Source organism: Caloenas nicobarica, chromosome 35, assembly GCF_036013445.1.
Source record: "Caloenas nicobarica isolate bCalNic1 chromosome 35, bCalNic1.hap1, whole genome shotgun sequence".
In the NCBI taxonomy this organism is placed as follows: Eukaryota; Metazoa; Chordata; class Aves; order Columbiformes; family Columbidae; genus Caloenas; species Caloenas nicobarica.
This window is the reverse complement of record NC_088279.1, coordinates 722615-738976: the sequence shown is the minus strand read 5'-3', so window position 1 is coordinate 738976 and position 16362 is coordinate 722615. Positions and strand designations below refer to the sequence as shown.

The window sequence follows — 16362 nt, the reverse complement described above, 5'->3', positions numbered from 1 at the left end:
TTGGGGTCACTGAGGGGGGCTCTAGGACCCTGGGGGTCACCGGAGGGGCTTTAGGACCCTGGGGGTTATTTGGGGTCACTGAGGGGGTCTCTAGGACCCTGGGGGTCTCTGGGGGGCTCTGGGACCCTGGGGGTTATTTGGGGTCACCGGGGGGGGCTTTAGGAGCCCGGGGGTCACTGGGGGTCACTGGGCCATGGGGGTGTGGCCCTGGGTGGGCGTGTCCTGACGCGGCCCCGCCCCCAGGGGCTGCCGCGGTTCTCGGCGCGGGCGGCGGTGCTGGGGGCGCTGCAGCAGCGCGGGCTGTTCCGGGGGGTCACCGAGAACCCCATGGTGGTGCCGATCTGCAGGTGCGGGCGCCGTGGGGCTCTATGGGTCCCTATGGGTCCCTATGGGTCCCTATGGGTCCCTATGGGGCTCTATGGGTCTCTATGGGGCTCTATGGGTCTCTATGGGAGTGGGGGGTCCCTATGGTCTGTATGGGTGTGGGGTGTGTCTGTGGGTCACTATGGGTCCCTATGGGCCTGGGGGGGTCTCTATGGGTCCCTGTGGGTCTGGGGGGGTCTCTATGGGTCCCTGTGGGTCTAGGGGGATCTCTATGGGTCCCTGTGGATCTGGGGGGGGTCTCTATGGGTCGCTGTGGGTCGCTATGGGTCCCGGGTGCCCATGGGTCCCTATGGGTCGCTATGGGTTTGGGGGGTGTCCATGGGTCCCTATGGCTCTGAGGGGTCTCTAGAGGTACCTATGGCTCTGGGGGGGTCCCTATGGGTCCCTATGGCTCTGGGGGGTTTCTATGGGTCTGGGGGGGTCTCTGTGGGTCCTTGTGGGACTGGGGGGGTCCCTATGGGTCCCTGTGGCTCTGGGGCGGTCCCTATGGCTCTGGGGGGGTCCCCATGGGTCCCTGTGGCTCTGGGGGGGTCCCCATGGGTCCCTATGGGTCTGGGGGGGTCCCCATGAGTCCCTGTTGCTCTTGGGGGGTCCCTATGGGTCCCTATGGCTCTGGGGGGTTTCTATGGGTCTGGGGGGGTCTCTATGGGTTCCCTGTGGGTCTGGGGGGGTCTCTGTGGGTCCTTGTGGGACTGGGGGGTCTCTGTGGGTCCCTATGGGTCTGGGGGGGTCCCTATAGGTCCCTGTGGCTCTGGGGGGGTCCCCATGGCTCTGGGGGGTCCCCATGGGTCCCTGTGGCTCTGGGGGGGTCCCTATGGGTCCCTGTGGCTCTGGGGGGTTTCTATGGCTCTGGGGGGGTCCCCATGGGTCCCTATGGGTCTGGGGGGGGTCCCCATGAGTCCCTGTGGCTCTGGGGGGGTCCCTATGGGTCCCCGTGGCTCGGGGGGCTCTGTGGGTCCCTATGGGTCTGGGGGGGTCCCCATGGGTCCCTATGGGTCTGGGGGGGTCCCCATGAGTCCCTGTGGCTCTGGGGGGGTCCCTATGGGTCCCTGTGGCTCTGGGGGGTCTCTATGGCTCTGGGGGGGTCCCCATGGGTCCCTATGGCTCTGGGGGGGTTCCCATGGGTCTCTATGGCTCTGGGGGGTCCCTATGGGTCTGCGGGGGTCCCCATGAGTCCCTGTTTCTCTGGGGGGGTCCCTATGGGTCCCCGTGGCTCGGGGGGCTCTGTGGGTCCCTATGGGTCTGGGGGGGTCCCCATGGGTCCCTATGGCTCTGGGGGGGTCCCTATGGGTCCCTGTGGCTCTGGGGGGTCTCTATGGCTCTGGGGGGGTCCCCATGAGTCCCTGTGGCTCTGGGGGGTTTCTATGGGTCTGGGGGGGTCCCCATGGGTCCCTGTGGCTCTGGGGGGTCCCTATGGCTCTGGGGGGGTCCCCATGGGTCCCCGTGGCTCGGGGGGCTCTGTGGGTCCCTATGGGTCTGGGGGGGTCCCCATGGGTCCCTATGGCTCTGGGGGGGTCCCCATGGGTCCCTGTGGCTCTGGGGGGTCCCTATGGCTCTGGGGGGTCCCTATGGGTCTCTGTGGCTCTGGGGGGGTCCCCGTGGGTCCCCGTGGCTCTGGGGGCTCTGGGGGTGGCCGTGGGTCGCGGTGCCCACGGCCGCTGTGCGCGCAGCCGCTCGGGGGACGTGCTGGAGCCGCTGCTGAAGCCGCAGTGGTACCTGCGCTGCGGGGAGCTGGGCGCGGCCGCGGGCGGGGCCGTGCGCGACGGGCGGCTCAGGCTCCGCCCCCCCGGCCACGCCCGCACCTGGTTCCAGTGGATGGACAACATCCGGTGAGGCCCCGCCCCCTTGTCCTGGCCCCGCCCCCCCGGGGCTGGCCCCGCCCCCACCGGCCCCGCCCCTGGTCCTGGCCCCGCCCCCTGTGCTGTGGCTCCGCCCCCTGGTCCTGCCCCCACCCCCCGGTCCTGGCCCCCCGGTCCTGGCTCCGCCCCCTGGTCCTGGCTCCTCCCCCTGTGCTGTGACTCCACCCCCTCTCCTGTGGCTCCACCCCCCGGTCCTGGCCCCGCCCCCCCGGTCCTGGCCCCGCCCCCCGGGGCTGGCCCCGCCCCCCCGGTCCTGGCCCCGCCCCCTGTGCTGTGACTCCACCCCCTCTCCTGTGGCTCCACCCCCCGGTCCTGGCCCCGCCCCCTGGTCCTGGCTCCGCCCCCTCTGCTGTGACTCCACCCCCTCTTCTGTGGCCCCACCCCCTGTCCTGTGGCTCCGCCCCCTCATCCTGGCTCCACCCCCTGGTCCTGGCCCCACCCCCTAGTCCTGGCTCCACCCCCATCCTGTGGCTCCACCCCCTGCCCTGTGGCTCCGCCCCCTGGTCCTGGCCCCACCCCCTGTTCTGTGGCTCCGCCCCCATCCTGTGGCTCCACCCCCTGGTCCTGGCTCCACCCCCTGTTCTGTGGCTCCGCCCCCATCCTGTGGCTCCACCCCCTGGTCCTGGCTCCACCCCCTGTTCTGTGGCTCCGCCCCCATCCTGTGGCTCCACCCCCTGGTCCTGGCCCCACCCTTTCTCCTGTGGCTCCACCCCCCATCCCGTGGCTCCGCCCCCTCCCGTGGCCCCGCCCCCTCTCCCGTGGCTCCGCCCCCTGGCCCTGCCCCATAGCACAGCCCCCCAGCCTGGGCCTGCCCCACAGCCACATTCCTGCCCCATAAGTGTAGGGGTCCCTGCCCCACAACTCCTGCCCCATAGCGCCTGGGGGCCCCTGCCCTGCCAGTTCTGCCCCATAACCCCTGCCCCCCAGCCCCGCCCCCCGTCCCCCCGCGCTATGGGGCAGCCCCACATCTCCCCACAGGGACTGGTGCATCTCGCGGCAGCTCTGGTGGGGCCATCGCATCCCGGCCTATTTCGTCACCATCGACCAGCCCCACACGGCCCCCGGGGAGGTCAGTGGGGCTGGGGGGCACTTATGGGGCAGCTGTGGGGCTGGGGGGCACTTATGGGGCAGCTGTGGGGCCGGGGGGTGATTGGCATGAACTGGGGGTTGGGGGTCAGGGGGCCACTATGGGGCAGCTATGGGGCTGGGGGGTGGTTGGGGGGCAGCTATGGGGCAGCTATGGGGTGGTTGGGGGTCAGGGGGCCGCTATGGGGCCGCTATGGGGCTGGGGGGTGGTTGGGTGTCAGGGGGTTATTGGGGGGCACTGGGGGTTGGGGGGCAGCTATGGGGCAGCTATGGGGTGGTTGGGGGTCAGGGGGCTGCTATGGGGCAGCTATGGGGTGGTTGGGGGTCAGGGGGCCGCTATGGGGCCACTATGGGGCCGCTATGGGGCTGGGGGTGGTTGGGGGTCAGGGGGTTATTGGGGGGGATTTGGGGGCAGCTGTGGGTCTCAACATGGGTCACACTTGGGGGTCACAGGGTGGGGACGGGCGGTTCTGGACCAGTTGTGGGTCACTCTGTGGGTCACAGTCAGTTATGGGTCCCTATGGGTCCCTATGGGTCCCTATGGGTCTCTATTGGTCTCTATGGTCCCTGTGGGTCCCTGTGGGTCCATTATGGGTCTCCATGGGTCTCTATGGGTCAATGTGTGGGTCAGTTATGGGTCTCTATGGGTCAGTTATGGGTCCCTGTGGGTTAGTTATGGGTGTCTATGGGTCTCTGTGGGTCTCTATGGGTCTTTGTGGGTCTCTATGGGTCAGTTATGGGTCTCTATGGGTCTCTATGGGTCTCTGTGGGTCCCTGCAGGTCCCTCTGGGTCAGTTATGGGTCTCTGTGGGTCAATGTGTGGGTCTGTGTGGGTCCGTTATGGGTCTCTATGGGTCCGTTATGGATCTCTGTGGGTCAATGTGTGGGTCCCTATGGGTCCGTGATGGGTCTCTGTGGGTCTCTATGGGTCCCTGCAGGTCCCTGTGGGTCAGTTATGGGTCTCTATGGGTCAGTTATGGGTCTGTGTGGGTCAGTTATGGGTGTGTGTGGGTCAGTTATGGGTCCGTGTGGGTCACTGTGGGTCAGTGGTGGGTGCGTGTGGGTCGCTGTGGGGCAGTGATGGGTCCCTATGGGGCAGTGATGGCTGTGTGTGGGTCGCTATGGGGCAGTGATGGGTGTGTGTGGGTCGCTGTGGGGCAGCGATGGGTCCCTATGGGGCAGTGATGGGTGTGTGTGGGTCGCTGTGGGGCAGTGATGGCTGTGTGTGGGTCGCTGTGGGGCAGCGATGGGTCGCTGTGGGGCAGTGATGGCTGTGTGTGGGTCGCTGTGGGGCAGTGATGGGTCCCTATGGGGCAGTGATGGGTCCGTGTGGGTCGCTGTGGGGCAGTGATGGGTCGCTGTGGGGCAGTGATGGGTGTGTGTGGGTCGCTGTGGGGCAGTGATGGGTGTGTGTGGGTCGCTGTGGGGCAGTGATGGGTGTGTGTGGGTCGCTGTGGGGCAGCGATGGGTGTCTGTGGGTCGCTGTGGGGCAGTGATGGCTGTGTGTGGGTCGCTGTGGGGCAGCGATGGGTGTCTGTGGGTCGCTGTGGGGCAGTGATGGCTGTGTGTGGGTCGCTGTGGGGCAGTGATGGGTCCCTATGGGGCAGTGATGGGTGTGTGTGGGTCGCTGTGGGGCAGTGATGGGTGTGTGTGGGTCGCTGTGGGGCAGCGATGGGTGTCTGTGGGTCGCTGTGGGGCAGTGATGGGTGTGTGTGGGTCGCTGTGGGGCAGTGATGGGTGTGTGTGGGTCGCTGTGGGGCAGTGATGGGTGTCTGTGGGTCGCTGTGGGGCAGTGATGGGTGTGTGTGGGTCGCTGTGGGGCAGTGATGGGTCCCTATGGGGCAGTGATGGGTGTGTGTGGGTCGCTGTGGGGCAGCGATGGGTCCCTATGGGGCAGTGATGGGTCCGTGTGGGTCGCTGTGGGGCAGCGATGGGTCCCTATGGGGCAGTGATGGGTCCGTGTGGGTCGCTGTGGGGCAGTGATGGGTGTCTGTGGGTCGCTGTGGGGCAGCGATGGGTCGCTATGGGGCAGCGATGGGTGTCTGTGGGTCGCTGTGGGGCAGTGATGGCTGTGTGTGGGTCGCTGTGGGGCAGCGATGGGTCCCTATGGGGCAGTGATGGGTGTGTGTGGGTCGCTGTGGGGCAGCGATGGGTCGCTATGGGGCAGTGATGGGTGTGTGTGGGTCGCTATGGGGCAGTGATGGGTGTGTGTGGGTCGCTGTGGGGCAGCGATGGGTGTGTGTGGGTCGCTATGGGGCAGCGATGGGTGTCTGTGGGTCGCTGTGGGGCAGTGATGGCTGTGTGTGGGTCGCTGTGGGGCAGCGATGGGTCGCTATGGGGCAGTGATGGGTGTGTGTGGGTCGCTGTGGGGCAGCGATGGGTCCCTATGGGGCAGTGATGGGTGTGTGTGGGTCGCTGTGGGGCAGCGATGGGTGTGTGTGGGTCGCTGTGGGGCAGCGATGGGTCGCTGTGGGGCAGTGATGGCTGTGCGTGGGTCGCTGTGGGGCAGTGATGGGTGTGTGTGGGTCGCTGTGGGGCAGTGATGGGTGTCTGTGGGTCGCTGTGGGGCAGTGATGGGTGTCTGTGGGTCGCTGTGGGGCAGTGATGGCTGTGTGTGGGTCGCTGTGGGGCAGTGATGGGTCCGTGTGGGTCGCTGTGGGGCAGCGATGGGTCCCTATGGGGCAGTGATGGGTGTCTGTGGGTCGCTGTGGGGCAGTGATGGGTGTGTGTGGGTCGCTGTGGGGCAGCGATGGGTCCCTATGGGGCAGTGATGGCTGTGTGTGGGTCGCTGTGGGGCAGCGATGGGTCGCTATGGGGCAGTGATGGGTGTCTGTGGGTCGCTGTGGGTCAGTGGTGGGTGTGTGTGGGTCGCTGTGGGGCAGTGATGGCTGTGTGTGGGTCGCTGTGGGGCAGCGATGGGTCGCTATGGGGCAGTGATGGCTGTGTGTGGGTCGCTGTGGGGCAGGACACCGACGGGCGGTTCTGGGTCAGCGGCCGCAGCCCCGAGGAGGCGCGAGAAAAAGCGGCGGAAAAATTTGGGGTGAAACCCGAGGAAATCCAGTTGAGACAAGGTGGGAACTGGGGGAACTGGGGGAACTGGGGGGACTGGGGGGGACTGGGGGGACTGGGATGGACTGGGGGGACTGGGGGCACTGGGATGTACTGGGATGGACTGGGATGGACTGGGATGGACTGGGAGGGACTGGGAGGGACTGGGATGGACTGGGATGGACTGGGATGAACTGGGAGGGACTGGGGGAACTGGGATGGACTGGGATGGACTGGGATGGACTGGGATGAACTGGGAGGGACTGGGATGGACTGGGATGGACTGGGATGGACTGGGAGGGACTGGGAGGGACTGGGGGAACTGGGATGGACTGGGATGGACTGGGATGGACTGGGATGGACTGGGAGGGACTGGGAGGGACTGGGAGGGACTGGGGGAACTGGGATGGACTGGGATGGACTGGGAGGGACTGGGAGGGACTGGGGGGACTGGGATGGACTGGGGGGAACTGGGGGGACTGGGATGGACTGGGAGGGACTGGGAGGGACTGGGATGGACTGGGGGGACTGGGATGGACTGGGATGGACTGGGAGGGACTGGGAGGGACTGGGAGGGACTGGGAGGGACTGGGATGGACTGGGGGGACTGGGATGGACTGGGATGGACTGGGATGGACTGGGAGGGACTGGGATGGACTGGGAGGGACTGGGATGGACTGGAGGGACTGGGAGGGACTGGGATGGACTGGGATGGACTGGGAGGGACTGGGAGGGACTGGGATGGACTGGGGGGACTGGGGGGACTGGGAGGGACTGGGATGGACTGGGAGGGACTGGGAGGGACTGGGAGGGACTGGGATGGACTGGGGGGACTGGGGGGACTGGGGGGACTGGGAGGGACTGGGATGGACTGGGATGGACTGGGAGGGACTGGGAGGGACTGGGATGGACTGGGGGGACTGGGATGGACTGGGATGGACTGGGATGGACTGGGATGGACTGGGGGGACTGGGATGGACTGGGGGCCCTGGGGGTCAGTGGTGTTGGTGTGAACTGGTGTGAACTGGTGTGAACTGGTGTGAACTGGTGGCAGACGAGGACGTGCTGGACACCTGGTTTTCCTCGGGCCTCTTCCCGTTCTCAGCCCTGGGCTGGCCCGAGCAGGTTCGCGCCGGTTCGGGCCGTTTCGGGGCATTTTGGGCCGTTTCGGGGCGTTTTGGGGCGTTTTGGGCCGTTTCGGGGCATTTCGGGCCGTTTCGGGGCGTTTCGGGCCGTTTTGGGGCGTTTCGGGGCATTTTGGGCCGTTTCGGGCCGTTTCGGGCCATTTCGGGTCCAGTTTGGGGTTTGGGGTTATTTGGGGGCATTTTGGGGCCGATTTCGGGTTATTTTGGGGTCTATTTTTATGTTATTTTGGGGCCTGTTTTGGGTTGGTTTGGGTCCATTTTTGGGCGGTTTTGTGTCCATTTTTGGGCCATTTTGGGTCCATTTTTGGGCGGTTTTGTGTCCATTTTTGGGCCATTTTGGGTCCATTTTTGGGCGGTTTTGTGTCAATTTTTGGGCCATTTTGGGTCCCTTTTTGGGCGGTTTTGGGGTCCAGTTTTGGGGTTTATTTTGGCTTATTTTGTGGTCCAATTATGGGTCATTTTGGGTTATTTTGGGCGTATTTTGGCTCGTTTTGGGGCTTATTTTGGGTTGGTTTGGTCCATTTTTGGATATTTTGGGGTCCATTTTTACGTCATTTTGGGGCCTGTTTTGGGTTGGTTCGTGTCCAGTTTTTGGGTCCGGTTTTGGGGTTTATTTTGGGTTATTTTGTGGTCTATTTTGGGTGAATTTTGGGTTATTTTGGGCCTATTTTGGCTTGTTTTGGGGCTTATTTTGGGTTGGTTTGGTGTCCGTTTTTGTGCAGTTTTGGGTCCATTTTTGTGCAGTTTTGGGTCCATTTTTGGGCCGTTTTGGGTCCATTTTTGGGCGGTTTTGGGGTCCAGTCTTGGCGTTTATTTTGGCTAATTTCATGGCCCGCTTTGGGTCATTTTGGGTTCATTTTGGGTCCATTTTGGGTTATTTGGGGCCTGTTTTGGGGCCTACTTGGCGGCCTCCTCCGCCTCGATTCGTTGGCCGTTTTTGGGTGGTTTTGGGGGGATTTCGGGCAGGTTTTGGGGTTGGGTGGCCTGGGGGGGATTCCTGGGCCCCCCGCGTGTTTTGGGGACCCCCTGAGCCCCCATTTTTGCCCCCAGACCGAGGATCTCGCCGTGTTTTATCCGGGGTCCCTGTTGGAAACCGGCCACGACATCTTGTTCTTCTGGGTGGCGCGGATGGTGATGTTGGGGCTGGCGCTGACCGGGAGGGTCCCGTTCAAAGAGGTGGGGACCCCAATAGTGCCCGACACCCCCAGACCCGCCCTGACCCCCCCAGAGCCCCTGAACCCCCCCAGAGACCCACAAACCCCCATTGAGCCCCATTGAGCCCCATTGAGCCCCATTGAGCCCCATTGAACCCCATTGAACCCCCACTGGACCCCATTGACCAAGAGGGTCCCGTTCAAAGAGGTGGGGACCCCAATAGTGCCCGACACCCCCAGACCTCAACTGACCCCCCCCAGAGCCCCCGAACCCCCCCAGAGACCCACAAACCCCCATTGAGCCCCATTGAACCCCATTGAGCCCCATTGAGCCCCATTGACCGGGAGGGTCCCGTTCAAAGAGGTGGGGACCCCAATAGTGCCCGACACCCCCAGACCTCAACTGACCCCCCCCAGAGCCCCTGAACCCCCCCAGAGACCCACAAACCCCCATTGAGCCCCATTGAACCCCATTGAACCCCATTGAGCCCCATTGAGCCCCATTGAGCCCCATTGAACCCCCACTGAACCCCATTGACGGGGAGGGTCCCGTTCAAAGAGGTGGGGACCCCAATAGTGCCCGACACCCCCAAACCTCAACTGACCCCCCCCAGAGCCCCTGAACCCCCCCAGAGACCCACAAACCCCCATTGAGCCCCATTGAGCCCCATTGAACCCCATTGACGGGGAGGGTCCCGTTCAAAGCGGTGGGGACCCCAATAGTGCCCGACACCCCCAAACCTCAACTGACCCCCCCCAGAGCCCCTGAACCCCCCCAGAGACCCACAAACCCCCACTGAGCCCCATTGAGCCCCATTGAACCCCATTGAACCCCATTGAGCCCCATTGAGCCCCATTGAGCCCCATTGAGCCCCATTGAACCCCATTGAACCCCCACTGGACCCCATTGACCAAGAGGGTCCCGTTCAAAGAGGTGGGGACCCCAATAGTGCCCGACACCCCCAGACCCGCCCTGACCCCCCCCAGAGACCCACAAACCCCCATCGAACCCCATTGAACCCCATTGAACCCCATTGAGCCCCATTGAACCCCATTGAACCCCATTGAACCCCATTGAGCCCCATTGACCGGGAGGGTCCCGTTCAAAGAGGTGGGGACCCCAATAGTGCCCGACACCCCCAAACCTCAACTGACCCCCCCCAGAGCCCCTGAACCCCCCCAGAGACCCACAAACCCCCATTGAGCCCCATTGAGCCCCATTGAGCCCCATTGAACCCCATTGAGCCCCATTGACCGGGAGGGTCCCGTTCAAAGAGGTGGGGACCCCAATAGTGCCCGACACCCCCAAACCCGCCCTGACCCCCCCCAGAGCCCCTGAACCCCCCCAGAGACCCACAAACCCCCATTGAGCCCCATTGAACTCCATTGAACTCCATTGAACCCCATTGAGCCCCATTGAACCCCATTGACCGGGAGGGTCCCGTTCAAAGAGGTGGGGACCCCAATAGTGCCCGACACCCCCAGACCTCAACTGACCCCCCCCAAACCTCCCGAACCCCCCCAGAGACCCACAAGCCCCCATTGAGCCCCATTGAGCCCCATTGAACCCCATTGAGCCCCATTGAGCCCCATTGAGCCCCATTGACCGGGAGGGTCCCGTTCAAAGAGGTGGGGACCCCAATAGTGCCCGACACCCCCAGACCTCAACTGACCCCCCCCAGAGCCCCTGAACCCCCCCAGAGACCCACAAACCCCCATTGAGCCCCATTGAACTCCATTGAACCCCATTGAACCCCATTGAGCCCCATTGAGCCCCATTGAACCCCATTGAGCCCCATTGAACCCCATTGACCGGGAGGGTCCCGTTCAAAGAGGTGGGGACCCCAATAGTGCCCGACACCCCCAGACCCGCCCTGACCCCCCCCAGAGCCCCCGAACCCCCCCAGAGACCCACAAACCCCCATTGAGCCCCACTGAACCCCATTGAACCCCATTGAACCCCATTGAGCCCCATTGTACCCCATTGAACCCCATTGAGCCCCATTGAGCCCCATTGAACCCCATTGAACCCCATTGACCGGGAGGGTCCCGTTCAAAGAGGTGGGGACCCCAATAGTGCCCGACACCCCCAGACCTCAACTTACCCCCCCCAGAGCCCCTGAACCCCCCCAGAGACCCACAAACCCCCATTGAGCCCCATTGAGCCCCATTGAGCCCCATTGACCGGGAGGGTCCCGTTCAAAGAGGTGGGGACCCCAATAGTGCCCGACACCCCCAAACCTCAACTGACCCCCCCCAGAGCCCCTGAACCCCCCCAGAGACCCACAAACCCCCATTGAGCCCCATTGAGCCCCATTGAACCCCATTGAACCCCATTGAGCCCCATTGAGCCCCATTGAACCCCCACTGAACCCCATTGAGCCCCATTGAACCCCATTGACGGGGAGGGTCCCGTTCAAAGAGGTGGGGACCCCAATAGTGCCCGACACCCCCAAACCTCAACTGACCCCCCCCAGAGCCCCTGAACCCCCCCAGAGACCCACAAACCCCCATTGAGCCCCATTGAGCCCCATTGAACCCCATTGAACCCCCACTGAACCCCACTGACCGGGAGGGTCCCGTTCAAAGAGGTGGGGACCCCAATAGTGCCCGACACCCCCAGACCCACCCTGACCCCCCCAGGCCCCCCGAACCCCCCCAGAGACCCACAAACCCCCCTGGACACCCCCAACCCTCCCCCACGACCCCCAAATCTGCCCCCAATACCCCATAGACCCCCCCAAATCCCCCCCCCAACTCCCCAAGACCCCCCAGTCCCCCCATAGACCCCCCAAACCTCCCCATTTGACCCCCGCAGGACCCCCCAAATCTGCCCCCTAACACCCCACAGACCCCCCCAAATGTCCCCATTTGACCCCCCGACCCCCCCGTGCCCCCCATTTCTGCCCTGCCCCCCAGGTTTACCTCCACGCCATCGTCCGCGACGCCCACGGGCGGAAAATGAGCAAATCCCTGGGGAACGTGATCGACCCCCTGGACGTGATCGGGGGGATCGGGCTGGAGGTGACGGCGGGGGGGACGCTGGGGACAGTGCGGGGACGTGGGGGCAGGACTTGGGGTCGCTGGGGGGCTCTAGGACCCTGGGGGTCACTGGACGTCACTGAGGGGGCTTTAGGACCCTGGTGGTCACTGTGGGGGGTCTCTAGGACCCTGGAGGTCACTGGGAGGTTTTAGGACCCTGGGGGCCTCTGGGACCCTGGGGGTTATTTGGGGTCACTGGGGGGTTTTAGGACCCTGGGGGTCACTGGGGGCCTCTGGGACCCTGGGGGTTATTTGGGGTCACCGGGGGTCTCTAGGACCCTGGGGGTCACTGGGGGGCTCTGGGACCCTGGGGGTTATTTGGGGTCACCGGGGGGGCTTTAGGACCCTGGGGGTCACTGGGGGGCTCTGGGACCCTGGGGGTTATTTGGGGTCACTGGGGGGGCTCTGGGACCCTGGGGGTTATTTGGGGTCACTGGGGGGGGCTCTAGGACCCTGGGGGTTATTTGGGGTCACTGGGGGGGGCTCTGGGACCCTGGGGGTTATTTGGGGTCACTGGGGGGCTCTGGGACCCTGGGGGTTATTTGGGGTCACTGGGGGGGCTCTGGGACCCTGGGGGTTATTTGGGGTCACTGGGGGGGGCTCTGGGACCCTGGGGGTTATTTGGGGTCACTGGGGGGCTCTGGGACCCTGGGGGTTATTTGGGGTCACTGGGGGGGGCTCTGGGACCCTGGGGGTCACTGGGACAGGGGGGTTGGGGGGGGGTCACTGGGGGGGGTCCCCGACATGTCCCCTCCCGTCCCCCCCCCGCCAGGAGCTGCACCAGCAGCTGTTGAACAGTAACCTGGAGCCTGCGGAGCTGGAGAGAGCGAGGGAGGGGCAGGTGGGGGAGGGGCGGGGGGGGGAGGGGCGGGGGGGGAGGGGCAGGTGGGGGAGGGGCAGGTGGGGGGGCGGGGGGGCAGGTGGGGGAGGGGAGAGGGAGGGGCAGGTGGGGGAGGGGCAGGTGGGGGAGGGGCGGGGGGAGGGGTGGGGGGGAGGGGTGGGGGGATATGGGGGGGTGGGGGGGGCGGGGGGAGGGGCGGGGGGGATATGGGGGGGAGGGGCTCTGGGGACATAATGGGGGGTTGTGGGAGTGGGGGAGGGGCCGTGGGGGGTTGTTGGGGGGGGGGGTCTTGGGGGTGGGGGAGGAGCACATGGGGGGAGGGGCGGGTGTGGGAAATGGAGGAGGGGCGCGTGGGGGAGGGGCTGGGGGGGGGTCGCTGCTCCCCCCACCCTGACCCCTCCCCCCCCCCCCCCCCCGCCCCCCCAGAAACGGGATTTTCCCACGGGGATCCCCGAGTGCGGCACCGACGCCCTTCGCTTCGCCCTCTGCGCCTACACGGCCCAGGGTGGGACCCCGAAACCCACCCCCCCAAACCTCCCCCCAGACCCCCCCAAAAACCTCCTGGGCCCCCCCCCAGAACCCCCGCTGGGATCTCCCCAAAATTCACCTCGGGACCCCCAACCCCCCCCACCCTCACCCCCACGAGACCCTTGGGACCCCCAGGACTCCCCTGATCCCCCAAAAGCCGCCAGACCCCCCATGTCCCCCCAGTGACCCCCAGGGTCCCAGAGCCCCCCCCAGTGACCCCAAATAACCCTCAGGGTCCTAAAACCCCCCGGTGACCCTGAGTGACCCCCAGGGTCCCAGAGCCCCCCCCGTGACCCCAAATAACCCCCAGGGTCCCAGAGCCCCCCCTGTGACCCCAAATAACCCCCAGGGTCCTAGAGCCCCCCTAGTGACCCTGAGTGACCCCCAGGGTCCCAGAGCCCCCCTGTGACCCCAAATAACCCCCAGGGTCCTAAAACCCCCCGGTGACCCTGAGTGACCCCCAGGGTCCCAGAGCCCCCCCCAGTGACCCCAAATAACCCTCAGGGTCCTAAAACCCCCCGGTGACCCTGAGTGACCCCCAGGGTCCCAGAGCCCCCCCGTGACCCCAAATAACCCCCAGGGTCCCAGAGCCCCCCCTGTGACCCCAAATAACCCCCAGGGTCCTAGAGCCCCCCTAGTGACCCTGAGTGACCCCCAGGGTCCCAAAGCCCCCCAGTGACCCCCCTGACCTTGACCTTGACCCCCGTGCCCCCCCAGGCCGGGACATCAACCTGGACGTGGGGCGGGTCCTGGGCTATCGTCACTTCTGCAACAAGATCTGGAACGGGGCGAAGTTCATCCTGGGGGCGCTGGGACCCCACTACAGACCCCCCCCGGGGATCCAGGTACGGGACCCACACTTGGGGGGCTGGGAACCCCAAACGTGGGGCTGGGAACCCCAAATGTGAGGAGGCCAGGGCCCAGTTATGGGTCTGACACCCGTATATATGGGGCTGTGACCCCCCGACTATAGGACTGGGAACTCCAGTTATGGGGCTGGGACCTTCACTTATGGGGCTAAAACCCCCAGTTATGGGGCTGGGACCTTCACTTATGGGGCTAAAACCCCCAATTATGGGGCTGAGACCTTCGCTTATGGGGCTAAAACCCCCAGTTATGGGGCTGGGACCTTCACTTGTGGGGCTGGGAACCCCAGTTATGGGGCTGGGACCTTCACTTATGGGGCTAAAACCCCCAGATATGGGGCTGGGACCTTCGCTTATGGGGCTAAAACCCCCAGTTATGGGGCTGGGACCTTCACTTATGGGGCTGGGAACCCCAGTTATGGGGCTGGGACCTTCACTTATGGGGCTAAAACCCCCAGTTATGGGGCTGGGACCTTCACTTATGGGGCTAAAACCCCCAGTTATGGGGCTGGGACCTTCACTTATGGGGCTAAAACCCCCAGATATGGGGCTGGGACCTTCGCTTATGGGGCTAAAACCCCCAGTTATGGGGCTGGGACCTTCACTTATGGGGCTGGGAACCCCAGTTATGGGGCTGGGACCTTCACTTATGGGGCTAAAACCCCCAGTTATGGGGCTGGGACCTTCACTTATGGGGCTAAAACCCCCAGTTATGGGGCTGGGACCTTCACTTATGGGGCTGGGAACCCCAGTTATGGGGCTGGGACCTTCACTTATGGGGCTAAAACCCCCAGTTATGGGGCTGGGACCTTCACTTATGGGGCTAAAACCCCCAGTTATGGGGCTGGGACCCCACCCATGGCCCCCCTGCCCCTGACTCCGCCCCCAGGGGCGTGGCCGAGCAGAACTGACCCCACCCCTGACTCCCCTGACCCCGCCCCCGGGCAGAGCTCCCTTCTCATTGGCTGCCCCCGCCCTGACTCCGCCCCCCCAGGGGCGGGGCCACCCAAGCACTGAATCCACCCGGGGGGAGGCGGAGTCCAGCCCTGACCCCGCCCCCGGGGCGGGGCGTCCCGGCGCGGGTTCTCCCCGCTCATTGGCTGACCCTGCCGGCGGGAGAGGCGTGGCCGGGCGGTTCTCCCCGCTGATTGGCTGTGTCGGGCGGCAGGGGCGGGGCCGGGCGGGGCTGGCCGAGCGCTGGGTCCGCAGCCGCCTGGCCCGGGCGGTCGGGGCCGTGGGAGCCGCTCTGGGCGAGTTCGATTTCCCGGCGGCCACGACGGCGATACACGGGCTGTGGGTGTACGAGCTGTGCGACGTGTACCTGGTAACGGGGCCGGGGGGAACGGGGCCGGGGGACAGGACTCGGGGTCACCGGGGGGGCTCTGGGGCCCTGGGGGTCATTGGGAGGGCTTTAGGACCCTGGGGGCACCTGGGGGTCACTGGGGGTCGCTGGGAGGGCTTTAGGACCCTGGGGGCCACTGGGGGGGCTTTAGGACCCCGGGGGCCGCTGGGGGGGCTTTAGGACCCTGGGGGCACCTGGGGGTCACCAGGGGGGCTCTGGGACCCTGGGGGTTACTGGGGGAGCCTGGGGGTTTTTTGGGGTTCTTCGGGGGGCTCTGGGACCCTGGGGGTCACCGGGGGGGCTTTAGGACCCTGGGGGTCACTGGGGGGGCTCCGGGGCCGTGGGGGTCACGGGGGGGGCTTTAGGACCCTGGGGAAACCTGGGGGTCACTGGGGGGGGCTCTGGGACCCTGGGGGGCTCTGGGGGAGCCTGGGGGTTTTTTGGGGTCCTTGGGGGGGCTCTGGGAGCCTGGGGGTCACTGGGGGTCACTGGGGGGGCTTTAGGACCCTGGGGTCACCTGGGGGTCACTGGGGGGGGCTCTGGGACCCTGGGGGTCACTGGGAGGGCTTTAGGACCCTGGGGGTCATTGGGGGGGCTTTAGGACCCTGGGGGTCGCTGGGGGGGGCTCTGCGACCCTGGGGGTCACTGGGAGGGCTTTAGGACCCTGGGGGTCATTGGGGGGGCTTTAGGACCCTGGGGGTCGCTGGGGGGCTCTGGGACCCCGGGGGTCACAGTCCACGGGGGGGTTCGGCGCCCTGGGGGGGTTCGGGGCCCTGGGGGGTTCGGGGCCCTGGGGGTCCCGCTGCCAGCGCCGCCGTCCCCGCGCCCCCAGGAATGCGCGAAGCCGGTTCTGTCCCGCGCGGCCGCCGAGTCGGGGGACACGGGGGGCGCCCCCCGCGACCCCAGTGACCCCGGGGACGCCCCCGCCGACCCCCCCGGCGACAGCGGCGACGCCGCGTCCGTCAGGGACACCCTGTACGTGTGTCTGTCCGTGGGGCTGCGGCTCCTGGCCCCCTTCATGCCCTTCGTCACCGAGGAGCTTGGCAGCGGCTGCCGCCCCCCGACCC

The 16362-nt window shown here is 65.9% G+C and overlaps 1 protein-coding gene across 1 annotated transcript in view; it reads left to right on the top strand.

The window, feature by feature from the left end:
* VARS1 (valyl-tRNA synthetase 1) overlaps window positions 1-16361 on the top strand; it is a gene marked incomplete at its 3' end in the record, with an annotated part of 33100 nt that extends 16739 nt beyond the window's left edge. The window contains exons 16-27 of the mRNA XM_065654712.1: window positions 244-347; window positions 2055-2213; window positions 3222-3312; window positions 6295-6400; window positions 7432-7502; window positions 8573-8698; window positions 11596-11700; window positions 12491-12559; window positions 12986-13064; window positions 13805-13932; window positions 15122-15277; window positions 16128-16361. Of these exons, the coding sequence (XP_065510784.1) occupies window positions 244-347; window positions 2055-2213; window positions 3222-3312; window positions 6295-6400; window positions 7432-7502; window positions 8573-8698; window positions 11596-11700; window positions 12491-12559; window positions 12986-13064; window positions 13805-13932; window positions 15122-15277; window positions 16128-16361 (1428 nt within the window). The remainder of the gene's footprint in view (window positions 1-243; window positions 348-2054; window positions 2214-3221; window positions 3313-6294; window positions 6401-7431; window positions 7503-8572; window positions 8699-11595; window positions 11701-12490; window positions 12560-12985; window positions 13065-13804; window positions 13933-15121; window positions 15278-16127) is intronic.
* Between the last annotated feature and the right edge of the window lies 1 nt (window position 16362).